The sequence below is a fragment of the Mytilus edulis genome, chromosome 5 (genome assembly GCF_963676685.1).
Source record: "Mytilus edulis chromosome 5, xbMytEdul2.2, whole genome shotgun sequence".
In the NCBI taxonomy this organism is placed as follows: Eukaryota; Metazoa; Mollusca; class Bivalvia; order Mytilida; family Mytilidae; genus Mytilus; species Mytilus edulis.
In genome coordinates this window covers 85,963,740-85,991,431 of record NC_092348.1, presented here as the reverse complement: position 1 = coordinate 85,991,431, position 27,692 = coordinate 85,963,740, and the positions used below count along the sequence as shown (strand labels likewise).

General features: G+C 32.6%; 2 protein-coding genes across 4 annotated transcripts in view; one reads left to right on the top strand and one right to left on the bottom strand.

The window, feature by feature from the left end:
- LOC139525537 (uncharacterized) overlaps positions 1-27,692 on the top strand; it is a 228,890-nt gene that overhangs the window by 91,442 nt on the left and 109,756 nt on the right. The gene's annotated exons all lie outside the window — the stretch shown is intronic.
- Positions 456-25,923, bottom strand: LOC139524681 (uncharacterized). 3 transcript variants are annotated; one of them, XM_071319678.1, is made up of 11 exons: positions 25,814-25,923; positions 24,951-25,026; positions 23,531-23,736; positions 17,060-17,152; positions 15,978-16,190; positions 12,708-12,913; positions 11,010-11,928; positions 8,248-8,287; positions 3,471-3,598; positions 3,050-3,181; positions 456-2,519 (listed from the first exon to the last, which is right to left on the bottom strand). In XM_071319678.1, the coding sequence occupies exons 2-11, from the start codon at positions 25,024-25,026 to the stop codon at positions 2,460-2,462; spliced, it is 2,073 nt and encodes a 690-aa protein (XP_071175779.1). In that variant the 5' UTR covers positions 25,814-25,923; the 3' UTR covers positions 456-2,459. The 3 variants fall into 3 exon arrangements, with proteins under 3 accessions (XP_071175779.1, XP_071175777.1, XP_071175778.1); XM_071319676.1 differs by having other exon boundaries at positions 25,761-25,841; XM_071319677.1 differs by lacking the exons at positions 24,951-25,026; positions 25,814-25,923 and adding an exon at positions 25,069-25,200.

Here is a 27,692-nt window from a genome sequence, read left to right as displayed (position 1 = left end):
TTTTTGATGCGTTTTGTTATTTGATTTTGCCATGTGATTATGGACTTTCCGAATTGATTTTCCTCTGAGTTCAGTATTTTTGTGATTTTACTTTTTGTATACAATTGGATTCTAGCAGCAAAGATATCAGACAAGAGAATTGAGCAGGAGAAGTGCCCTCAACGTTCCATTATAAAAGAAGGTGCTACTTTTTAAAAGCCTCATTTAAAAAATAAATCCTTTAAATTAAATTAAGACCTTTGATTCTGTATATTGTCCTTATTTTAGTCATACATGCATGACATACTGGGCTTGAAAACAGATAAGATTTCCCAGGCTTCTGATTATCATGCGATAAGTTCAATTTGTTGAAGAACACCATATCATATGGACCCTAAAGTCAAATTCACTTTAATGGATATCACCATTATCATATTCTTACATTCTAGGTTTTCATCATGTACATAATAAGTGAATTGAATTTAAACTTTAGTTTTATTGATTATTATATACTCTTAGAAACAGATACATACATTTTGCTATAAATTAATTCAAATAATAAATAATACCGGTACACAAGATCTAAATACATGTATATAAAATAAATTTTAATAAATATCTAACTAAAAACTACCACAACTTAAAACATGTAACTTAACTCTGATTATCAACTACCCGTTGGGATATGTGAAAAATATTGCTGACCACCCACCCACCCAAATTTCTCCCTGCTTTTGAGAAAAAATTGTCCTAAAAGCATAAAGTAATTGGGAACATGAATTAAAATAAATATTGTATTGTATTTAGCATGCAAAGGTTTAAATTAATAAATGGTTTGACCTTCCTTTGTCTATATAATGCATTTGTAAAGGAACAGATAAGATTCATACACATGATTTTACCATGCTCAATTTATGTCATTTCAATGAAATAATTTTTCTTGAAAAGTGTTGTTATACATATACAAATATTTTTTTAATTTCAATTTCTTAAGAAAATATCATAAATAAATTGAAAGGAATGGATATGTATTGGATCTAACAGCCCTTACTTCATTGTGCTCTTTTAAAAGATAGAGACAAGGCCTGGACAGTTTAAATATCAAGCCAGTGACAATAGGATTTTGAGTGCAGCCATTTCATGCAATATTTATCACAAAAATTAGTATTTAAGAAAAGAAGGTAAGAAGTCATTTGGATCAATAAACTTTTGGTTAAATGATGTCAATGCAGCATTAAAAGAGTGCTGATTAATTTGTAGATTATACAAGGTTTTTCGATCAAGAGTGTGTTTCTCGGCTGTTATCTCATTAATAGGTGACAGAGATGGGATGTAGCTAAGAAACAGCCTCCAGTTTTAAAGATCATTGATAACCTGTATGGGTTCCACGTGTGCTAATACATGTACAAGTTTGTTTTTAGGAGGGGTTGTTTTGACATTTGAAAAGGATCACTAGGATGTGTAAGATACATGTACATTGTATATTTTCTTGACAGTGGATATATAGCAGTTCAAAAATCTAGGATGTTAAATTCCATGTTTTCTATATGAACTGTGACCTGAAGTCTTACAGACCCAGCAAGTCATAAAAGGGAGGCAATACATCAGAGAAATCTTCAACTAATTGAATGCATGTCATTATGTAGCAAATGTTGCCAAATAGCATTGTACAATGCAAGAACACTTTACTGGTGCAATGTGACAGACATCAATAGAAACACATTACTATGGATTTTTTTTGTGGGTTGAGGAAAAATGAGATTTTTGTGGATATTTGATTTGATGTTTTTGCCAATCTCTGCGCATGCATACAAAGCCTGCAGAAAATTTGTCAATTTATTGAACATTTGAATTCCTGGTTTACATGTACCCACGAAACCAACGAAAATTGGAATCCAACTTAATAATGAATCAACAGTATAAAATAATTACGGACTATAAATTATGTTTACGGAAATTAGTAAATTAGTATTTGTACTGTAAATGAGATCATATGTATGATGTAGAGATCTACTTGGAATAAAACTGAATCAAAATAGAGTGTATGAAAAAAATATAAAACAATAAACAAAAATAAACAATGCAAAATGTCAATATCAAGAACTAGAAATGGAATTTTCACTTAAAACTGTTGAATCTCTCCCATGCAAATGTATTGTATTGTTTTTGTATCAGTGACGTGACAATTTGAACACATTTTATCCTGAGCTATATTGGTTAGTCTCTGTCAGTTCAAATTTACTTCAAATGCTTAACAGAATAAAAATCACTGGTTCATAGTACAGTAAAACTTGTGTCTGTGACAATTTGCAACCTTTTATCTCGATCAATTTACAGAGGATTTTGTATCTGAATATGCACATATGCCAGGTACAATGTACTTTATAGATTGGTTGATGTGAGACCTGTTAATGCAATTGATTCATCTTATACCCCAGCTGTGTATCATTTAGTTTTCGTGTTAAGAATGACTACTAATCTTATGAGTAAACATGGAACACTTTCTTTTTTCTTTTATCTTTGAGTTTGACATCAAGACCCTGAAACAAAACATATTTGTGTTAGCACATCATGTGACTTGAATATACATGAAATATAACCCTTTTCTCTAGATTAATGAAAGGAAAAGTCGAACAGGTGAAGATGTTCTAAGAAGTTTTAAGGACTAGGTAAAAATTATGCTGTGTTTTGAAAGCTAAAGCAAAAACATGTAACAACTTAAGTCATCCACAATGATATTTTTTCCAGTTTTCAGTTTATACTTCTTTTTTTATTTTTTTAGCTTTAATTTAGCTTTTGACAGATATTTTGCTAGTAGTTGGGGTTGTCCATATCATTTGGTAAATTTCTGAGCTTCATATAGTACATGCATGATTTCCATGTTTCTACAGAGATTTTTTACTTTTACTTTGGATAAAATATAATTGAACACCCAAACCATCTCATTATCACACCAAAACAGAACATATATACAATCTTTTCTGCATCAAAATTTAAAATAAAGCATTTTTCACATTAAATGATAAGGAACTTATCCCAACCCACTTTGCAGATTTATGTTCATACCAACCTTCTTTCTATACAGCTTTATAATGCAGAGTTTAATGTCAGGGTGTCTGGCGTGAGAAGAGATTTCTGGTACTGCTAAGTCTTTACTTACAGGTGAAAGTCTGTCCTCCTCAAAGTTATAAATGTCATCTAACTGAGAGAAAAAACAGTATCATAAACTTTTAATTATCACAGCAAAAGTCAAAACTTTACTTTCTTCACAATTCTTAAAACAGCATCTATCTTATCAATATCTTACTTTATAAATCTGTTACCGAAAAGTTCCAACTTATGTTCATAAAAAATATAAATTTTTTGGGTGGTGAATTGGGAGTTTCTTCTAAATCCATTTTTTTTTTAAATTTACCCATTTGTCATAAATCTTAATTATAATACAGATAGGAATATATACAACAACAGAAATTTTATAAAATAAGACTTACATCAATTTCATCCAGGTCTGATGTAGGGACCAGTACCTCATCATCAAAACTAGCATCTGACATACTGTCAATAATATCTATATTAGATGGAGATCTTGGACAGAGTGTGGACTCACAGGTCAAAATCTCTGAAAGAAACAAGATATGCAAGGTTATTTATTGTATTCAATATATATAACATGTATAACTCAGGTTAAATAAATGTGACAAGTGAGTAATCTTTAATATATGATTAAAGTTAAATGACATTTGTTGTTTAATTGGTAATTACATGCTGTAGGCACAATGTGGACCAACAACTTTACAAACCTTACATATTAATTACAAAGCTTTAAAAGATTGTGCTGTTGTGTGTGGCCTGTAAATTATTATTTAAAAAGAAAATCGCAAGTATGACTTAATTTTTGATACTGGTGAAGCAATATTTTGTATATTGACATACTTGTATAGTGTTACATACCATTATACATGTTTTTTATAATTCTATTGGGGATTGGATATTATAACTTAGTACTGAAGGAAACAAGAATGGCAGAATATGTACAGATACATTTACAGATAGAGTATTAACCCTTATATAACAAGATTGCATTTTTTTATAAGTTACATGAGTTGTATAGAGGGTCCATAGATGTATGTCAATCACAAAAATTAAACATATTTTAATTATATAATAATATGCTCTTCTGGCATAATTTTAATATGATAATAAATCCCTAAATTTTAGGCATACTACATGATAATGCTTGATTTTCAATATGGTGAAGACATTATCTTTCAATCAGTTAAATTGAGGTGTGGAGCTCAGAGGCGGAGTTAGAGTGAAGCCCAGGACCCCCTTCTTTTAAGGAAAAATTTGGTGGATTATATTGGGAATCACTGAAGCATAACTGGAGCGCCCAACCCCCTTTTAGGCAGCTACTTATGAAAATTTCTGGGGGTGGCAGTTCAGTAATAACCAAATATAGAGGAGCAAATTGATCTCCTGCGTTTGGAAACACTTAGGTATAATTCGAACCAATAACATGAGTATGAAATTGAATCCGGTTCCTTACACATATATGTCTCTGCCTGGAACAAGGATTGTCCTTGGTAGTCGGCAATTTACATTATTTAGCGGACGTTTCAAAAAGTTAATTGGAGAGAATTCAACTGATTGCATACCTAGTAATCTATGTTAAAAGGAAAATCGGTATTCAGAGCTTCTTTAGATTATCTTCCCAAATTTACACTTGCAAATGCAAACTATGCTCCTTTGTCTTCATGGGAAATGTAAACAATGTTTGCCGCCTTTAATTTGTGTGTGTTATCTCCCTTTATTGATTGAATATAGCCAAATACCCAAACAAAAATAAACAGTCAACATATTGAAATGAAGTATAAACGAAAAATGATATGACTGGTTCATCCTAAATGAAGTATACATTAAAATTAAAATAAATCATTAGGTTACTAAAAAAAAATAACACATTGAATATAAATTATTGAGATAACAAAACTTTATAATTATGCCTGAAAACAGTATAGTATATCTATATCTAACCAGAGACATATAATATGTATTACATGTCTCTGATCTAACAATATATGTTCTTGATTATGTGAAAAGGTAATCAAATTCACACAACTGTGAAATAAAATACAGGTATTGCTCTTATATATACTTTAAGAATGTCAAAAGAAAAATAGGATTGTTTTTTACCTATATTAACATAAATGTGGAATGTTTTATGTAAATAATACTATTTCTGAATTATCCTTTTTAAATTATAATTTAAAAAAAAATTGTAACTAAGCCCAAAAAAAATCAGACTTTGTAAAAATCACAATAATGCAAATGAAAATTCACTTTTACTGAATGTATTATAAACCAAAACTGTGTTCAATTAAATATGGTGAATTAATAAATTATTAAACTATTTTTACTGGCACTCTGGCATGGTAGAAAAATCAAAGATTTGAAACTTTAAAAGAACTAAAATAACTTATAAATAATAACAATAACAATTGTTTTATGTTGTGATATTTTATATGATTATATATATTCTATGATATTATCTCATTCTCTTCATGTGAATTATAATTTAAATTTCATCTTCATTATATGTTTATGTGTTAAGAATCAGAATGTATTGTGTATTGTCATTATGTCCCGTCAGGGGCCCTTAATTGGAAAATAAAGAACTTTGAACCAGGGGCGGATGCAGGAATTTTCGAAAGGGGGGGTGCTAACCCAGGGCACCCAGGGCAAAGGGGGGGTGCAAAACATATGTCCCGATACAAATGCATTGATCGGCAAAAATAAAGGGGGGGTGCGCACCCCCGGAACCCCCCCCCCCCCTGGATCCGCCACTGCTTTGAACTTTGTTCTGCTATTTTACATTCAAACATTCAAAGAGGGCAAAAAACACCCATAAAACCTTAAACTTCACTGTTTTTTTCATCTGAGAAAACTAGTTCTAATGAGTATTCTACTGTATATGTCTCTGGAATAGAATTGTTTAACTTTACAAATCTTTGTTTTGGCAAAATTTGAAAATTTAAATGAATAAATGTGTTTGATAACTGACATTTCTGTTAATTTTTAATCTTGACTACAATGTTAAGATATAACTAAATCAATACGAGGTTACTACACTGTTGGGAAATGTGCCCTGCCGCTCAGGGGGCTGTGTAAATTAAGAATCAAATTGTTTTCAAGATAAAAGGCAAATATTAAAAAAACTATATGTGTCAAAGCGACACAAATGGCCCCATCGAAAAAAGTTGAAAAATCTGCAATTTCAATATAAACACATGTGGATACAAACATGATGGTAGCCTAACATATAAAAAACAGCTCAAAATCTGGAGGGGAATAGAGAAAAAATCTGTATAACTGTGATTTTCAATAATTTATTGAAGTGCAAAGCCAGTAATTTTAGCGAAATTTTAAGCTTGACCTATAACTCATCATGGTTAACTCACATACCAAAAATCAGCCCAATATCTGTAGGAGTTTAGAAAAAAAAGTCTGTATAACTGTGATTTTCAACAATTTCTCAAAGTCCAAAGCCGGTAATTTTCGGCAAAAATTAGTTGAGCAGAACGAAACTTAAGCTTGATCTGTAACTCATCATGGTTAACTCGCATACCAAAAATCAGCCCAATATCTGAAAGCGTTTAGAAAAAAAGTCTGTATAACTGTGATTTTCTACAATTTCTCAAAGTCCAAAGCACGTAATTTCGGCAAAAATTGGTGAAGAAGAACAAAACTTAAACTTGATCTGTAACTCATCATAGTTAACTCACATACCAAAAAACAGCCCCATATCTGAAGGCCTTTAGAAAAAAGTCCGTATCACTGTGATTTTCAACAATTTTTCAAAGTCCAAAGCCCGTAATTTCGGCAAAAATTAGTGGAGCAGAACGAAACTTGATCTGTAACTCATCATGGTTAACTCACATACCAAAAATCAGCCAATTATCTGAAGGCGTTTAGAAAAAAACTCTGTATTATGGTTTGTTGAGGAATGACGGAATTAGGGACAAGGGTAAAACTATATGGCACCGACAACTTCGTTTCGGGGCCATAAAATTGTATTTGTCATTAGGGCAATTACTCCTGTAAGAAGTCTTCGGAATGTTTTGGCATATATAAACAATTGGTAGAGCTCTAAATTATGCACCTTTTTACTCCAGTAAGATTTGCTCTCTGTGTAATTATGTTTTTAAAGTAATAAACAAAACAAGACATTTTACACCTGTTTTGTTAAAGCTATGTCGGCTATCTTAAATTGGCAGGTGCAATCATCAGACACATATTTTTAATGTGTACCCCAATGATGATTGTGGTCAAATATGGTTAAAATTTGCACTGACAGTAGTTTCAGAGAAGATTTTTGTAAAAGTCAAAAGACAACGTCAGATACCAAATGATGCTAAAAATGGCCCAAACCAATGTGTGTTTTTTTTCAAAGTCAGAAAAATGACTTCCATTTTAGCTACTGTTTGTGTTGCATAATCATTGAACAAAATATCAGCTGCAGCTCAATGCTCATTCAGGGAGGTAATTGACTGAGCCAACAATAATGAAATGCCTAGTAGTCACTTATAAATAACTGTTAATTCCCCTTGCATATTAATTTTAGACTCACTTTTAATAACAGACATGTACAAGTTCACTATGACTCATTATAAAGCCAAAATTTATTCTTCATCTGCTGATTGGTGGATGTTTAACATCCTGCTGCATGTAGTACATGCATGTTTAGAACAATTCAATAACAATGAAATTAAATTTACTGTGCTTTATTATATTGATACACTGAGCCTGATTTGTACACAGAATTTGCAGTGATTTGTACAAACTAGCTCAAAACTTGAGTCTGATAGTCAGTAGAAAGACATGTCACGGTACATGTACGTAGACAAATTGTTATGTTCCCAAACTGACAAGGAGGTTCTCTTATTGCTAAATGTTGTTCACATTAAGCATTGTTACAAAATCACCAGGATACCACCCTCCTTCAGAGCATGGTTATCATTATACTCCCACCCCTCTTTGCAAGAACTATAAATTCAGAAATTATTGTGGGCATTTATTATTGCAATTTTTGTCATTTTAGACCAAAATGCAATTTAATTTTTTTTTTATATTGAGAAAAATCCTGTTTAATTCATATAAAAAAATTCAAAATGCGAGTATAAATTATAGTGATTATATCCCTGTTGCATTTTTCACAATAATTAATAAAAACATCGCAATAATTTCTGAATTTACACTAGAAGAACATACCAATGTTTTCAGATTCAGTACTTTCCATAACTATACCATTCTGTAATGCAAAAAAAAATAATATAGCAGTCTACAGCAAGATTCAAGTCACTCATATTTTAAAGGGAATTGTTACCACACCTTTAGTGTACAGATGTACATGTCTGTGTAATAAATATTATTTATTCTATGCAAACAATTGCTGCTTGATATTTTGTTGCTGTATATATCATATTTGTTTTTTGTTTATTGTTGCATGTATACATAAATCAGGCTGGTATTTTTCTCATTTGAATTGTTTTACATTTGACATGTTGGGGTATCTCTGTTGACTATGCAGTATGGGTTTTGTTCATTGTTGAAAACTGTAGGATGCATATAGTTCTGAACAACTTTTGTTAACCTCTTTGTCACTCGGTCTGTGGTGGAGAGTTGTCTCATTGGCAATCTAACCACATCTTTCTATTTTATAATCAACAGTATTGTACTTCAATATTTTATCTGAATGTCATAAATGCCTCTCCATTAAAACATGTATAATACCTATGCAGTAAGGTACTCTCAAAATGGGGTAACCATCTATCATGTCTATTTTAAAATTTTCACTGTACTAAATCAAGGTGCTTGGGGAATTGACACCCTTTTATCAACTTATTTAATGTATTCTTGCACTTTTCTGTATGATATTACATGTAATGATAGAAGTTTTTAATTTTTGAGCCTCTCCAATTTGACTGTGATGCACTTTAGCAAATCTTGACTGGAGAATTACTAAATTGTTTCAATTTCTGCAACTTTTAGTTGGTTAGATCTAGATAATTTCACAAAATTTAATCAATGTCATTGGTGCACACATGTACTTACTTTGAGATGACTTAATTAACATTAACATGGACATTTCTGACATTCCCAAAAGTTGAACATTGACATATAGTCATATACAATTATATATTAATTCTGAATGCAGATGCTTGTAGTTGCTTAGATCCAGATAGTCATTACAACAAACTATACAAACACCTAAATACACAAATGAATGGATGAAAAACTATTTAACCCACTCCAACCATGTTAAGTGAGTGGAAAATAAAGAGAATTTATTAACTGGAATTCTAATTTTCTTTGTCAAACAGGACAGGGTGGGTTAAGGTTAACCAGTAAATAACCAGAATCAACTGTACAAACAGGACAGGGTGGGTTAAGGGCATACGATACAGTTACAGGGGAGGTAATGACGTTGCTAAAAACGAAACGTCAAATGTTATTTTCGCGACGTCAAACTGTGAAATATCGGGAAAAGATGCATTTTTCGACTGATTTTCATCATTCAAACTGATTTCATTTGTAAACGAGTGCATGGACCCCTATTTTTTAAAACGACATTTCTCAATTCATGACCATTTGATAAATATGAGTTATTTCTGAATAAAAAATGCATACATTTTTATGATACTTAAAAAATACAGAAATTATTTAACAAAAAACAATTTGTGTTTATCTTTTAAAACAAAAAAGTTGTGTCTTTCTTTCGAAAAAGAAAATACGGCCACAAATCTAAATTTTGAGCAAATATACAAAATTTCGACCTCATTTTTCTCAAAAAGTAGCACATGAAGGTATATATTTTATTACATATTTGATTTAATCAGGTAAAAAAAAGCCTATATGCAAATTTTCATCAACTTGTAAATACAGGTTCAAAACTGTATCGTATGCCCTTAAGGTTAACCAGTAAATAACCAGAATCAACTGTACAAACAGGACAGGTTGGGTTAAGGTTAACCAGTAAATAACCAGAATCAACTGTACAAACAGGACAGGGTGGGTCAAGGTTAACCAGTAAATAACCAGATTCATCTGTACAAACAGGACAGGGTGGGTCAAGGTTAACCAGTAATAACCAGAATCATCTGTTCAAACAGGACAGGGTGGGTCAAGGTTAACCAGTAAATAACCAGAATCAACTGTACAAACAGGACAGGGTGGGTCAAGGTTAACCAGTAAATAACCAGAATCAACTGTACAAACAGGACAGGGTGGGTTCAGGTTAACCAGTAAATAACCAGAATCAACTGTACAAACAGGACAGGGTGGGTCAAGGTTAACCAGTAAATAACCAGAATCAACTGTACAAACAGGACAGGGTGGGTCAAGGTTAACCAGTAAATAACCAGAATCATCTGTACAAACAGGACAGGGTGGGTCAAGGTTAACCAGTAATAACCAGAATCATCTGTACAAACAGGACAGGGTGGGTCAAGGTTAACCAGTAAATAACCAGAATCAACTGTACAAACAGGACAGGTGGGTTAAGGTTAACCAGTAAATAACCAGAATCAACTGTACAAACAGGACAGGGTGGGTTCAGGTTTACCAGTAAATAACCAGAATCATCTGTACAAACAGGACAGGGTGGGTCAAGGTTAAACAGTAAATAACCAGAATCAACTGTACAAACAGGTCAGGGTGGATTAAGATTAACCAGTAAATAACCAGAATTAACTGTACAAACAGAATCAACTGTACAAACAGAAATATCCACAGTAATATAAAGTACATTTTTGAGTGTTTGAAAAACAGATATATTATATTTACAGGTAGATGTTTTTCATTAAATTTAATTGAATGGACAAAAACCTACCACTGTACATCTTCTACAGAGATTACAGTGCTCAATAATTACATTAAATATATATGTATTAGAATCTTTCTACCATTTATATTTGTTTCAAATTAACACTATTAGTATTAAAGTAAAAGTCTAAAACAATGTATATAAGTACCTGTGTCTTTTCCTCACTACTGCTAGAGATGTACTGCACCTGAGTTGGTTCCTGTATAAACTGACCAGGTCCAACATCACTATCTACAGACTGAGTAAGTTGAAAGTTCGAAGATTCCTGAGAGACTGAATGATCATATTTTAATTTATTTTCTTTTGTAGAGTGTTCAAGATTATCTATTTCTAGAGGAAGTTCAAGATTATCCAAATACTGTGCCACAAAAGTCTGCCTGTCTATCTCACCAGAAATGTCATTCAAAATATTTGAATTTTTCTTCTTGATATTCTGGCTGTCTGAATCTCCCATTAAATTTTTATTTGTAAGTTTTTCCCGAAGTCTTATTGATGGCATTTGAAGTTTTGTAGATCTCATTTTTTTTGTCCTTGGCGATAATTTTGTATGCCATTTTGAAGAATTTGGACTCTGTTGTATTGGTTTTATACCTACAAATTCAATATCAACAATTTTTTGTCCCCGAGCACTTGCTATGCCAGTAACCTTGTCTATTTCTTTACATATATCACACTTCTGTTCCGCTAACTGTTTAACATGCTTATGTACACAAGAAGATAATTTACAATTTCCAGCATATTCAGAGTCCATAAAATCATCAGTCATTGGAATTTCATTACTATTTCTGTTTGCAATTGAATAATTTTTACTATGACCTGCTATTACATCAAATCTATTTTTATATCTATATGTTTCATGACTATTATATACACTACTGTTACTATTCTTCCTATTAAACACTGTATTTTTCTCATATGCAGAGTGACTATTAAACACATCGTCTGACAAACTGGAGCCTGATTTCCCTGATAACATTTCTCCTTTTCTTTTAATACTGTTTTTGTCATTATTTGAACTTGAGGAAAATAAAGATTTGCTTCCATCCATATATTTTCTACTGTCGGTCCTGCAAAAAATACCTTCAAATATATATTATTCAGCATTTTGAGATGCATTTCTTTTTAACATTATGATTTAAGCAAAATCTGGTAATTTTGTTCATCAAATAATTTTGTTCATTTTGCTCACATAATATAAAGCAAAGCTAGTTATGATGGGACAAACAATATTACCCATGAGCTTTGTAAGTACAAATGTATAAGGTCTGTTCATTATGAAAGGCTTATTTCATGTATGTTAATATTGTGTGTTAAAAAATGCCAATTTTATCATAAATCTTAAACTTATTGGTTTTCCAAACTTTCTTCAGCATGTTCAGAAAGTCCTAAACTTTTTCTCACATTTCTAAAATTAGCATGTGGTCCCTTGTTAAGGATTGTATTTTGTAACAGATAAATATATAATGTCTTCAATATTCACTGGTTTGGTTGTAATGAAACTTATACTGCACAAAAATCTGAAAGAAAACAAATATCTCTAGAGTTGTCTCCCATCTTTGGCTAACTGCAACTTTACAATATGACCATTTGCTTACCATCAGTGAATATTCATATACATGTACCAAAAAATTATTAATACATATAATAAATATCAAAATTAACATTTCATGTAAAAAGAGTATTGTCCGATGTTCAGATGTTTTTACTTTTTATATTATGAAGTTAGTGAAGTCCAGTTAATCTGTATCTCTTCTCTATTCAAGTTTAAAACATATAAATAGAAAGCAGTATATCCTTAGAAAATTTACAAACGTGAGTTATTAAGCCATCTTTGTAGATGAATCACCTCTCAGATGAGGTACCTAAGCCATTATGATCAAGAGGCTGTACCCTGTCACAGTCTGTGATGATTCCAAGCATGGTCAACATCTGTATCAAATCAGATTCACTTAGTTTTGATTTGGTCAGTATAACATCAAGGAAAATTTCAAAAGCTGCCGATGACGAATCTTGGTGAAGTTCATAACACTTATCTTCACTGCACTGCATCAACTGTAAAGGAAAAAGGGGTGTTTATCAAATGTTATGCCAACTTAATCATTTTTGAACTCACAATTGACTCATTTGTTTCATTATAACAGATATGATTGCATCAGCTAATGAAATTTAATTTAGTGGATAGAGGTTTATAAACCGAGAAAAAAATCAAATAAACCCCAACCTTTGACCTCTGTAAGTATAATATTCTTGAGTTCATAAATTCTTGTATCTGCCTCATTAAAATTCATAAATTGCATTATGAGTTCTGTGGGCGGTCTTTTATTTTAAGTAAAATTTTAAAAATTGTTTCATAATACTATATTTAGTCAAACTTTTAAAATCTGCAGTCTTCTAGTTTCAAAATATGTATCCACATTAAATTTGACCTGAGGTCAAGTCATACTACATACTACAGAGGCCACCAATTTCAAATGGAGATAATATCTATCATATAAAAAAGAAGATGTGGTATGATTGCCAATGAGACAACTATCCACAAAAGACCAAAATGACACAGACATTAACAACTATCGGTCACTGTACAGCCTTCAACAATGAGCAAAACCCATACTGCATAGTCAGCTATAATAGGCCCCGATAAGACAATGTAAAACAATTCAAACGAGAAAACTAACAGCCTCATTTATGTAACAAAATGTACGAAAAACAAATATGTAACACATAAACAAACAACAACCACTGAATTACAGGCTCCTGACTTGGGACAGGCACATACATAAATAATGTGGAGGGGTTAAACATGTTAGCGGGAGGGATCCCAACCCTCCCCCTAACCTGGGACAGTGGTATAACAGTACAACATAAGAACGAACTACCTGGTATAAAAATCAGTTGAAAAAGGCTTAACTCATCAGATGGACAAAAATACAATTAGACGTGGCTGGGTACTTATACATCCCGACACAAAAAGACGCAATGAACAGATCTGAGAGAACTTGCAGTTATCTGACAGCTAGTTCAAAGCCACTAACAACTAATGCATGAAAATCATGCATCTAAGACTAAACTATCAATCCGTACACATCCAACATCCAATGGATTTAGTGTAAAGACGTCATAAACAGTCAGAGAAAAACATGACCCTGTGCAATGCCAAGTTACAGGTATTGACAGATTGTAGATCCATGAATATGTATATGTATATAACATACTAGTAATATTTAGTTAGCTTTTAATTTACTGATAACAAAATCAATATTTATACCAATAACTAGAGGCTCTAAAGAGCCTGTGTCGCTCACCTTGGTCTTTGTGAATATTAAACAATGGACACAGATGGATTCATGACAAAATTGTGTTTTGGTGATGGTGATGTGTTTGTAGATCTTACTTTACTAAACATTCTTGCTGCTTACAATTATCTCTATCTATAAGAGTACTTTCTGTGGAAAATGTTATTGAAAATCTTCAAATTTTAAGAAAATTGTTAAAAATTTACTATGAAGGGCCATAACTCCTTAGGGGGTCAATCGACTATTTTGGTCATAGTGACTTATTTTTAGTTCTTACTTTGCTGTTCATTATTGCTGTTTACAGTTTATCTCTATCTATAATAATATTCAAGATAACAAAAAAAACAGCAAAATTTCCTCAAAATTACCAATTCAGGGGCAGCAACCTAACAACCGATTATCCGATTCATCTGAAAATTTCAGGGCAGATAGATCCTGACCTGATCAACAATTTTACTTCCTGTCAGATTTGCTCTTAATGCTTTGGTTTTTGAGTTATAAGCCAAAAACTGCATTTTACCCCCATGTTCTATTTTTAGCCATGGCCGCCATCTTGGTTTGTTGGCCGAGTTACCCGACACATTTTTTTAACTAGATACCCCAATGATGATTATGGCTAAGTGTGGTTAAATTTGGCCCAGTAGTTTCAGAGGAGAAGATTTTTCTAAAAGATTACTAAGATTTACGAAAAATGGTTAAAAATTGACTATAAAGGACAATAACTCCTAAAGTGGTCAACTGACCATTTCGGTCACGTTGACTTATTTGTAAATCTTACTTTGCTGAACATTATTGCTGTTTACAGTTTATCTCTATCTATAATAATATTCAAGATAATAACCAAAAACAGCAAAATTTCCTTAAAATTATCAATTCAGGGGCAGCAACCCAACAACAGGTTGTCCTATTCATCTGAAAATTTCAGGGCAGATAGATCTTGACCTGATAAACAATTTTACCCCATGTCAGATTTGCTCTAAATGCTTTGGTTTTTGAGTTATAAGCCAAAAACTGCATTTTACCCCTATGTTCTATTTTTAGCCATGGCGGCCATCTTGGTTGGTTGGCCAGGTCACGCCACACATTTTTTAAACTAGATACCCCAATGATGATTGTGGCCAAGTTTGGTTTAATTTGGCCAAGTAGTTTCAGAGGAGAAGATTTTTGTAAAAGTTAACGACGACAGACGACGACGACGGACGACAGACGATGGACGCAAAGTGATGGGAAAAGCTCACTTGGCCCTTTGGGCCAGGTGAGCTAAAAACAATATTCAATGATCTTATTACAGTATTGAATAAGTAACCTTTTAGAATAAGTTTATTTAAAGGAGCGACAGGTTTACATGGATCATTTCTAAATTTCCGGGGCATGGTTAACAACATTTCTGTAAAAATGAGGATGTGCTATCCTGTTTGAAATAAGTTTTCTACACATATTTTTATATAGAGTTACTTATAAATGATAAAATGATTGCGAATGAAACTATACCCAGTAGTTAAAATCATATCTGCTTTAGTATTTTATCCATTCACTAACAAATACAAAATTAATTATAACATATAAACCAAAAAGTAAAATTTCCTTTTAACAAATTCTCAATTTTCTGATGTTTACTTTTTAAAGTTTTTATAAACATGTGGAATCTATAGTTAATATAAATACAATGTACATGTATTCAAGTTAGGAAAAGTATTTTTCATTTTTCACAGTGAATAGAAAGAAAGATTTTATTCACAGTTATACTGAATAGTGAGTCATAATTTTTTTTATTACTGAACTATTGATACAGTATACATAATTATGTTTCTTGAAATACAAACTTTTTCAAGCACTGTTATTGGGAGATGGCTTTCAATCTTAGACAGGAAGTTTTCTGTGAGTCTCTTGAGAGCAGCATGGAATTCTGGGCCATATTCTTCATGAAATTCCTCTACAAAATAGGCTGTACAAAGTTTCTTATCTGCTGCTAATGGCAAGTAAAACTTTCTGAAGTTACTATATACAGATGAAAGACGTTTTAATTCCTTTTTATCCTGAAATATACCAATAATATTAGTTAGACAAGAAACTGATATTACAAAAACATCATATTGCTATATATAATTATAGTATAACTAATCGCCGTATTTGAATATCAAAAATAAGAGAACGCGTGACCGAACGACTCATGGATTAAACGAGTGCACAGCACGAGTTTAATCAGTAGCGGCGTTCGGTCACAAGTTGTCTTATTTTTGATATTCAAATACGGCGATTAGTTATTCTTTTTATTACATTGGCAAATGGCTTTTTTTTTATGAAATCAATGTAGAAAATGTAAGGAACTATATCTTTTTCCTACGCATTGACAATTTGTTTTGATCCGACGTTATCGACGTCTTGACAACGCCTATTGTTGTATGACGTCAGAGAGTGAAATAACCACGTTTATTTCACATGTGAAATTATCGGTTTTTATCTAACTGGGAAATCAATGTAATTCATTGCAACCAATGTAATAAATGTAATTATCCAGTTGACCAAATATATTGAAATCTGAACATTATGTCATGAATCATAAACTACAGAAGCCGTTAACATGGTTAAGATCGATTCTGATCATTTAGACATTTATTTACTTTTAAATTTGCAGGGGAAAAAATCTATGTTGGATCTTAATTGTATAAAATTCCCTTAAAGTCTAGCAGGGATAAGAGAGATGTATTTGAGAAAAGAGTTATAAAAAAGGCTATCCATATTCCTATATCCTTCAGAATTTCCAAGATAATTAACATGATTAATTTGCTGTCGTTATCATGTCATATTCATGGCCAAAAGTAAATTCTTTAAAAAAAAAAAAACCTGCTCGTACAGATGTTATTCTTGTTTGATGCATCTTAAAATGTAATAAGTGTATACTCACAGCACCTGGGTAGTCTGCCCCTGACCTTGGAAAATATTCATTTAGTTTAACAAGAACACCCTCTTTGTTAAGTTCCAACATTTTCAGTAATACCTGCAATAAAATTTAAGTGTCAAGGGTTCACTTGTTTTGATTAACCCTGTGTTATAATATTAACCTTTAGACCTAGCTCCAATTATAATAATATATTTGGATAGTCAATTTATAATAAACTTTCATTTCTGTATCAATACACACAATGAGTAACCTTTTTAAACAAAAGAAAAAAAATAAAAATTATAATTTATTCTCCACTTAAAAAAAGGGTTCTTAGGTCATGATGACTGTGACTTAAACAGTCAAACTTCTATTTCTTCTTTTATGGCCTTAAATAGAATTTCGCTTTTAGAACAATTTGGACAGAACACACCCAAAATATTATATACAAGTGTGGTCTTCTATAAAAGCAGATTTTGATTTATCTATTATCCTTAAAATTACATTCTCAGATGGCCCACTGCACTATTGTCATCAATGACATCAGATAGTCTGCACCACATGTGCAATGTATTAGGCATAATCATCACTGATGTAGACCTCTTTCTTTTATTAAATGAGTTGTAAGTTTATTATTCATTGTTTTGTAATGTATAAAACTAGGTAATCATTCAACTATTACAGTGAGTCAACATTCACTTTGCAATTTTTGTCTGATCGTACATTCTAATAACATTAAATACCGCTACATTGACAACAACACTTAAGTAAACTGCATCTTTTATTGTAGACATGTTTCGCCGATTAGATCGGCTTCATCAGGACAAAGTATATAAAATTAGAACCCCTGAAGTACAAAAAAATGGTATCATGTATGTGACGTCATAATTGTCCATTGAGGACGTTGCTATGGGATACTCTATATCATTATGTAATGTTGAACAGAAAATGAATCAAACATAGAACAATGCAAATTAAGTTACTAAATTTAGAGTTAATCTATAATTTTTCGAATTGTCTTTAACTTTAAAATGGTTGTAAACTATTATAATGGTAAGTGTATAAATAAAATGTGTTTTTAAATAGAAATTAAATTTGTGTAACATGAATGTAAGTACAATGTCAGTGTACAGTTTTATAAAGTTTCTTCCTAATTCGGACAACACTTATAGGGCACACCCCTACCACTTCGACTGTGTTCCCTTTGGCCGGAGGTACTACTTCCAATCGTGTCGGGAATGCCGTAAAGTGGTTTACTGTCGCAAAATTTCTTGGCAATGTTGGTTGAACTGGAAATGGTGGTGGGAAGGATTTATGTTCTTTGTATCTTTCTTCTTTTAACTTTAATTTCCTTCAGGTTTTAAATAGTACTGGAAATCTATCTTGGCTGTTTTGTGTCATCTCCATTTACTTTTGAAAGATCCTTTTTAAGGTTTCACACTAAAATAATTTTACATTTAATTTTCTGATGGCACAGAATGATGGTACATATAAATCTTGATATATTGGCTGTCCTGTTGTAGGAATGTAGTCCTCTGTTTGTTCTTCATATAAGTTTCCTTTTGTTTGGTGGTTTCTTGGCAGTAATTGATGGTATCAGTTGTTTGTTGGCTTCTTGGAATTCTTCGTTCTTGCTCGGTATAGAGATGGCCGTGGGGTCGGCGCTGTGTGGTATAGGCGGATCCGGGGATGCAGGGGGTTCAGATGAAATATCAAAAGATAAATAAAGAGCTGCTGAACCAACGCCTCTTATGTTTTGTGCTGGTAGAGTTCCCTTAAGTGGATATCAGATGGTATGCAGGGTTGTCAGATAAAAAAATCAAATACCGCTACATTGACAACAACACTTAAGTAAACTGCATCTTTTATTGTCGACATGTTTCGCCGATTAGATCAGCTTCATCAGGACAAAGTATACAAAATTAGAACCCCTGAAGTACAAAATAACATTGTAATTGCAATATTAAAAGAACTGAATAACGGCAAAGTAATCACATAATCAACAAGACTGTGTACATGATTTCCCCACTTGCACTATCATTTACTATGTTTAGTGGACCGTGAAATATGGGTAAGACTCTTACTTGCCATTAAATTATGAAAGATCATATCATAGGCAACATATGTACTAAGTTTCAAGTTGATCATGTTGATTGGACCTCAACTTCATCAAAAACTACCTTGACCAAAAACTTCAACCTGAAAAGGGACAGACTTACAGACAAATGACCAGACAATAGCAAACCCTTCTTTACTTAATCAGAAATTATGGCGATGTTCTTATTATTGTGAAAAATGCGACAGGGTTATTATCATCGCAATAATTAAAACTCACATTTTAGTCTTAAATGACAAAATCTCATTAATAAATGCACACAATAATTTCTGAATTTACAGTAATATAAATCTACCCAGTCGTCTACTTGTTAAATCAAACTTTTGTGATTTCAAATAAAATCTGCCTCTGTGGCTACTGCAATGTATTTAAAAGTAAAACTGTAAGATAGATTTATATATCCGACACTATCAGAATAATGACTTTTACATACAAATTCATCTCAGATGGCCCACTGCACTATTGTCATCAATGACATCAGATAGTCTGCACCACATGTGCAATGTATTAGGCATAATCATCACTGATGTTCATATCTTTAACTTTTGAAATGTAGAAATTTAAGTATTTTTCCAAGGTTTACTTATTCATTTGTATGTATATTCATGATATTTGAAGATTATATATTAACTTCTAGATTTTGTTTGGTTGTTTGTGTACATGGGTTGACTAATTGACATTAACCAACCCTTCTTTACTTCTGATTAATATAATTCTACCCAGTAGGCTACTTGTCAAATCAAACTTTTTGAATCTACCTCTGTGGCTACTGCAATGTATTTAAAAGTAAAACTAAGTTAGATTTATTTATCTGACGTTATCAGAATAATTACTTTTACAAACAAATTCATCTCAGATGGCCCACTGCACTATTGTCATCAATAACATCAGATAGTCTGCACCACATGTGCAAGGTTTCAAGGCATAATCATCACTGATGTAGATGTCTTTGTTAATAATAATTTTAGTATATATAACTTTAAATTGTTGAAATCTATAGGTAATTTTACAATATTCAAGGTAAACTTTTTAAAATTGAGAATGGAAATGAGGAATGTGTCAAAGAGACAACAACACGACCAAAGAGCAGATATGATCTTACATTTTTAATAACTACTGTGTATTAATTTATTTTATGGACGAAGGAAAACTTGAAGGTTTGTGGACATTTAATTGCAAGGTTTTGTCAAAGTCTATGTACAAGCCTTTAGAAAATTAGTCATTAGATCGATATTTAAGTTTGAGTAGAAAGTCTTTTACTAGTGTTGTTGTTACAAGTGAAGACTTTCTACATTTTATGTTTTTTTATTGTAACGACCCTGCATACCCCAGGTATCCACTTCATGGACTCTAACTTACTACAGATTCACCAGGTGTTGGTTCATTTTTGTTTTTAATTTAATTCTGTGGTTCACATATACCCACGGAATCAATGATAATTGGTATCCAACAAATATTAATGAATCCACATGTGTACAGTATATCATTTCAATAGTAACAGAGTCACATAAGTAAAATCTAAATTGCAGCCACAGTCTAAGATCTACAGAACACCACAAAAGAAAATTTGTTCTTTGTAAATGATATTGAATACAGAATATAACTTTGATTGTTTCTAATTTGATCACAACTTTATAGACGAAGTGAAACGAATATATATATAACAGGGGCGGATCCAGCCATTTTAAAAAGGGGGGGGGGGGGGTTCCTAACCCAGGACAAAGGGGGGTTCCAGATATATGTTCCCATTCAAATATTGATCGTCCAAAAAAAAAGGGGGGGTTCCACATGTGCAATGTATTAGGCATAATCATCATGGGTGTATGTGTCTTTGTTTCATCACGGGTGTTACCCGTGTATGTATCTTTGTTACATCACGGGTGTATGTGTCTTTGTTTCATCACAGGTGTATGTGTCTTTGTTTCATCACGGGTGTATGTGTCTTTGTTTCACTACAGGTGTATGTGTCTTTGTTTCACTACAGGTGTATGTGTCTTTGTTTCATCACGGGTGTATGTGTCTTTGTTTCATTACAGGTGTATGTGTCTTTGTTTCATCACGGGTGTATGTGTCTTTGTTTCACTACAAGTGTATGTGTCTTTGTTTCACTACAGGTGTATGTGTCTTTGTTTCATCAAGGGTGAATGTGTCTTTGTTTCACTACAGGTGTATGTGTCTTTGTATCACTACAGGTGTATGTGTCTTTGTTTCACTACAGGTGTATGTGTCTTTGTTTCATTACAGGTGTATGTGTTTTTGTTTCATCACGGGTGTATGTGTCTTTGTTTCATCATGGGTGTATGTGTCTTTGTTTCATCACGGGTGTATGTGTCTTTGTTTCATCATGGATGTATGTGTCTTTGTTTCATCACGGGTGTATGTGTCTTTGTTTCACTACAGGTGTATGTGTCTTTGTTTCATTACAGATGTACGTGTCTTTGTTTCATCACAGGTGTGTGTGTCTTTGTTTCATCACAGGTGTATGTGTCTTTGTTTCATTACAGGTGTATGTGTCTTTGTTTCATTATAGGTGTATGTGTCTTTGTTTCATCACAGGTGTATGTGTCTTTGTTTCATTACAGGTGTATGTAATAAAATTGAGAATGGAAATGGGGAATGTGTCAAAGAGACAACAACCCGACCAAATAAAAAATAACAGCAGAGGGTCACCAACAGGTCTTCAATGTAGCGAGAAATTCCCGCACCCGGAGGCGTCCTTCAACTGGCCCCTAAACAAATATATACAAGTCCAGTGATAATGAACGCCATACTTATTTCCAAATTGTACACAAGAAACTAAAATTAAAATAATACAAGACTAACAAAGGCCAGAGGCTCCTGACTTGGGACAGGCGCAAAAATGCGGCGGGGTTAAACATGTTTGTGAGATCTCAACCCTCCCCCTATACCTCTAACCAATGTAGAAAAGTAAACGCATAACAATACGCACATTAAAATTCAGTTCAAGAGAAGTCCGAGTCTGATATCAGAAGATGTAACCAAAGAAAGTGTCTTTGTTTCACTACAGGTGTATGTGTCTTTGTTTCACTACAGGTGTATGTGTCTTTGTTTCACTACAGGTGTATGTGTCTTTGTTTCATCATGGGTGTATGTGTCTTTGTTTCATTACAGGTGTATGTGTCTTTGTTTCATCACGGGTGTATGTGTCTTTGTTTCCATTTCAGGTGTATGTGTCTTTGTTTCATCACTGGTGTATGTGTCTTTGTTTCATCACAGGTGTATGCATCTTTTTATTTACTTATCAAATTATAATGTAGATATTTAGGGTTTATGCATGTTCATCTAGCAATAGTCCAAGACTGTATGTTGAATTCTAGATGACTTTTCCTTGCGTTGCTATCTCATTGACATAAACAATTTCTTTTATTCCTTATTATAACTCTCATCTTTTTATCTATTCAAACTTTTATGAATGCAGAAAATATAGCATACTATTTACATACAAATGCATCTCAGATGGCCCACTGCACTATTGTCATCAATAACATCAGATAGTCTGCACCACATGTGCAAAGTTTAAAGGCATAATCATCATAGATGTACGTCTTTTTAATAATTACTTAAGTTCATTATTTTTCTTTAACAAGGAATTCACTTTGTTTAACATGCAGTTTTTTTATCCATTCATTCATATTTTTTAACCTAAATATCAATTCACTACCAATACAAACAGAATTTCACAAGTTAAAATGTAGCATTGAAATCTAACCTTCCAAGATAGACCACACAATCAAAATTATTTTCCATGATTGATATCACCATGCCTATCACAGTAACTGAAACAGAAGGCATATGAGATGAATGTTCCTATCTGATAAATGATTGATACACAATCTCACCAGCCAAAGGTAGTGTTCTTGAAACAGCAATCTCATGTCAAAGGAAGTGTTCTTGAAACAAATCTCACCTGAGATTGTGATAGCATAGAATTTGGCTCAGTTTTAAAGTAATATAATTTTTTGTTATATTATGGATAAGCTGTTTAAAAAGATCAATCAGAATGACAACTTCTACATACAAATGCATCTCAGATGGCCCACTGCACTATTGTCATCACTGACATCAGATAGTCTGCACCACATGTGCAATGTATTAGGCATAATCATCACTGATAAAGATGTCTTTTTTTTATTAAAATAGTTGTAAGTTTATTATTCAACTTTGCATTTTTTTGGTATTAATGCAGAAATCTAGGTAATTATTCAACATTCACTGTCTTTGGTTTTTTTTCAATTTGCATATGACATGTATGAAATTGTGATAATTTACATGATTTAAGACTTTTCTAATTTGGCATCAATACAGAATTGCTAAATTTTAGGAATTATTTTGACCATGACCTACATACAATGACATACCATCATTTTAATCCCAGTGACTAATTTGGAGTATGCTCTGAATGGGATGAACTCTTTACAATTCTCATATAAATATTCTAAGAACTGAATGGCTTGAGGATAACTGTCATAATCTGCTGAGGTCACAATGCAGTGTAAACCACTGGTTACTAAATATAATCTCGAAAAATTCCAATCCTCAATGTCTGATGCATTCTGGGATACAACTGAAAATAAATTATTCATCAAATTATTCAACTGGTCAATCAAAAAGTTTATCAAACTATTTTCAGTTCATTTTTTTAATACATGTATCAAAAAACAATTCTCCCTATGTGAATCTATGAAATCACATTATTAAGTTAACTTTATTGTTTTTCTGTGAACTTTGCCAGGGACAAATCTTGTATTTTACAGGCATTGGTTTAGTATCAGTTGGACTGACACAGATTGTGATGTACATTTACTTATCTTATTTAACCATTGAAATAGATATTATAGGAAAAACAAAAATCCTAGTCAATTAAAATTGAAGTTGAGTGCACCGGCAAGATGGGGGTTCTAACTCACTACCTCAGTGTTGACTGGTTAGTGATTACAGTAGTGTTGACTGGTTAGTGATTACAGTAGTGTTGACTGGCTAGTGATTGCAGTAGTGTTGACTGGTTAGTTATTACAGTAGTGTTGACTGGTTAGGGATTACACTTAGTGTTGACTGGTTAGTGATTACAGTAGTGTTGACTGGCTAGTGATTGCAGTAGTGTTGACTGGTTAGTTATTACAGTAGTGTTGACTGGTTAGGGATTACAGTGGTGTTGACTAGTTAGTGATTACAGTAGTTTTGACTGGCTAGTGATTACAGTAGTGTTGACTGGTTAGTGATTACAGAAGGGTTGACTGGCTAGTGATTACAGTAGTGTTGACTGTCTAGTGATTACAGTAGTGTTGACTGGTTAGTGATTACAGTAGTGTTGACTGGTTAGTGATTACAGTAGTGTTGACTGGTTAGTGATTACAGTAGTGTTGACTGGTTAGTGATTACAGTAGTGTTGACTGGCTAGTGATTACAGTTGTGTTGACTGGCTAGTGATTACAGTTGTGTTGACTGGCTAGTGATTACAGTAGTAACTACTTAGACCACTCAGCCATCGAGGCCCCTTTTCATTATCTGAACTTTGACTTGCATCTAAAAGGGTATTAAAAGTGCACTGCTTTCTTTACATTTGGTGTTTCTAAGCCAGGAGGTTATATAAGATTTAACCTCCTTGATCATGTTGATCTTAGGAACTTACTAGATTTATTTTATTGTGGTACCGGTATATATCTAATATACATACTCCAGCTAGAAATCAAAAGGGGCAGTGTGCTAGTGAAGGACAGGGCACTTTTTCCTGAAAGGAAATAATATTTAAAAGGATACTACATCAAAGACACAACTTACCAGAAATTATGTTGTGGAATTTAAATTTACAGGCATACTCTAGTGTCCAGGTTAAAATTTTCTGTTTAGTATCCATCTGAAATGAAACATTTTTTTTAAAACTAGATGGCATACATACCTTTATAAAAACATTCTCCCCCCATCTCACCATGCTCACTATCATTTACTATGTTATATTGAAATTTCATGTGTAATTCCGTCATTCGTGTTACCCTAAACTTTTAATAGTGGATTTATCTACCCTTTTTATCTGCTATAATTCACCGTTTCAGAATCTAATGCATTCTGGGTAATATTTTCAAGTACACCAAAGCATCCTGATTGGTTAAAAATTTCATAAACAATGGAAATTTTACCAATGATGTGACGTTATTTCCATTTTGGGATTACACATGATGCTTTAGATTCTGAAACGGCCAATACACCTTATCGCTATTTGTCAGCCATTACTGGTTATCACATTGTTTCCTGTAAAATTTTGACGTCATAATACAAGATATCTGACGCTGCAATGGAAAAGTGATTGTTGTATGCATCAAAAGTTCAAGGGGCCAGGTCAGCCGGGAGTAGCGATAAGGTGTATTGGACCCCGGACCAGGCCAAAAAGCTTTATTAGGATCAATAGGGCGACATCATTAGTATTGCAGGTTGATTGGCAGAAAAATAATCGAGTGTAACATATTTGTATAACTAGATAAATGCAGTGACAAAGACATCAAGGACATATTTATGAAATTTCTGAAAATAAATTTCTGCCAATGGCAATAATTTCTGGTGAATGTGATTAGATAATTATATCATACATTATACGTGCAAATATGCCATTCAATTATCACGAACACACAACTTATGAACATGCATACACTAAAGTATAATTCTTTACACGTAGGCTGTATCTTTCTAAAATGTAGTTTGTTTTTAATTTGTTAATTTTCGAAAGTTTGAAAGGCGTGTGTAATCGCAGACCAGTTCCAGATATCGATTTTCCGGATTCCGGTAGCGTAAAGATTTACGTTTTACTCAGATTATTCTTTCATGGGATCATGCAAAAATATGACTAAACACCAACAAAATATTTGAGACTACAACCTACCATGTCCAGATTACACACTAACTTACAGAAGGAGACGAAATAGATTTTATCAAAAGTCTATTATTATTGACCAAGCTTGATCATTTGTATATATTTTTGAAGACCAGAAGACAACAATAAGAATGTAAAACTTTAAGAGTTATTATGTTTGCCCAGGAACTGGATTTCCAAAGAATTGAACATATGGACTTTCTACATGCTGATCACGAACTTGAGCCGCATTGCATCAAGGCCTCTCAAGGTTTCCAAATTTGTGAAACAATTTAACTCACTTATTACCCTCAAAATTTAACCACAACTGTAATATTTCTCTCAACTTCAAAACGGGCCCTCATATATAACTCTTTTTAGAGTCAGTGGCTCTTGTTTTATATGTGAAGTTGTAATATTATTATGTAGATGTTTTATAAGAGGTGAGACTCAAATAAAACATTGTTTTGGACATCTTGTTTGTCTACATATCCAAGTTTTCAACTTGAATGGATAGAGGAATGTCACCTACCTGAAATGACTGAATTGCACTTCTTCGTCTTGACCCATGTGCACGCCGTAATTACCATAATCGAAATGCTGGTATTATTACTTTCAATTTGTAATACCCTTTTTGTTTATATGTTAGATATTATATCACTGGGAACACTGTTTATTTCATATTTGATAAATTAACAGTATTGAAAAACTGTTCCCTTAAATCATAGTATTTAAAAAAGATTGATGATTTATTTATTATTGCCGATGCCTAAAAAAAATAAGGGAATTACACCGTCGAAAATTAAGAAATAATTGATGCCAGCTATACTTTATTGTAGTTTTAACATGGGTAGGCATTATATTCGTGATTATTTTTGCCAGAGCGATAGCGAGGGCTAAAATAACACGAATATAATGCCTACCCATGTTAAAACTAAAATAAAGTATAGCTGGCATCAATTATTTCGATTCTGATTAGGACAATTACGGTAATTTCTATGTTCGCTGTGTATAAGTGTACGATCTTCGTGTAGGCTCTTCCATCAACCTCGCTGTCGATTTTTATCCAACTAGTTCAAACCAGTTTAATTTTGCAAAGTTGTAGGTTTCTAAAATTCAAAATTGAAACAGAAATTAACAAATTAATTTATCAGCCTAACTAAAACAATATTTGAGTCACAATATAACAGAAAATTTATATTACAACAGTCTTTTCCTTTGAGGTCAATTTCTGACACGCACATTTTCAAGTCAGTTGTCAATGGCGGTGGACGCACAAGGAGAATCGGGTAGGTCTTTATTTTACTAAATTAATCATAAATATTTCGCCGGTTAATAGTGTAGCATTGGTAAATATGTTTATATTTGATAGAGGATTCCTTGATAAAGTTGTGCTGACATTTGAGACTTGGAAGGAGGGGCCCTTTGACAGAGATCCATTTAGTTTGCGGTGGCTACACCTTGTAAAGTTGATCAAAGGGCACGCCTTTGTGCATCTGACGATTTCAAATGCTGTATTACATGATGATTAAAATTAATACTGGGTGACAATCTTGTTGCATTTGTAAAATGGATTGGAAACCTTGGTGGTATATTGGTAATTACGCCTATTTTTTTTTATAGGAGAATGGGGTTCGATTCCCTGCTAGGGTCAATCCATTTTATCAGAAATATATGAA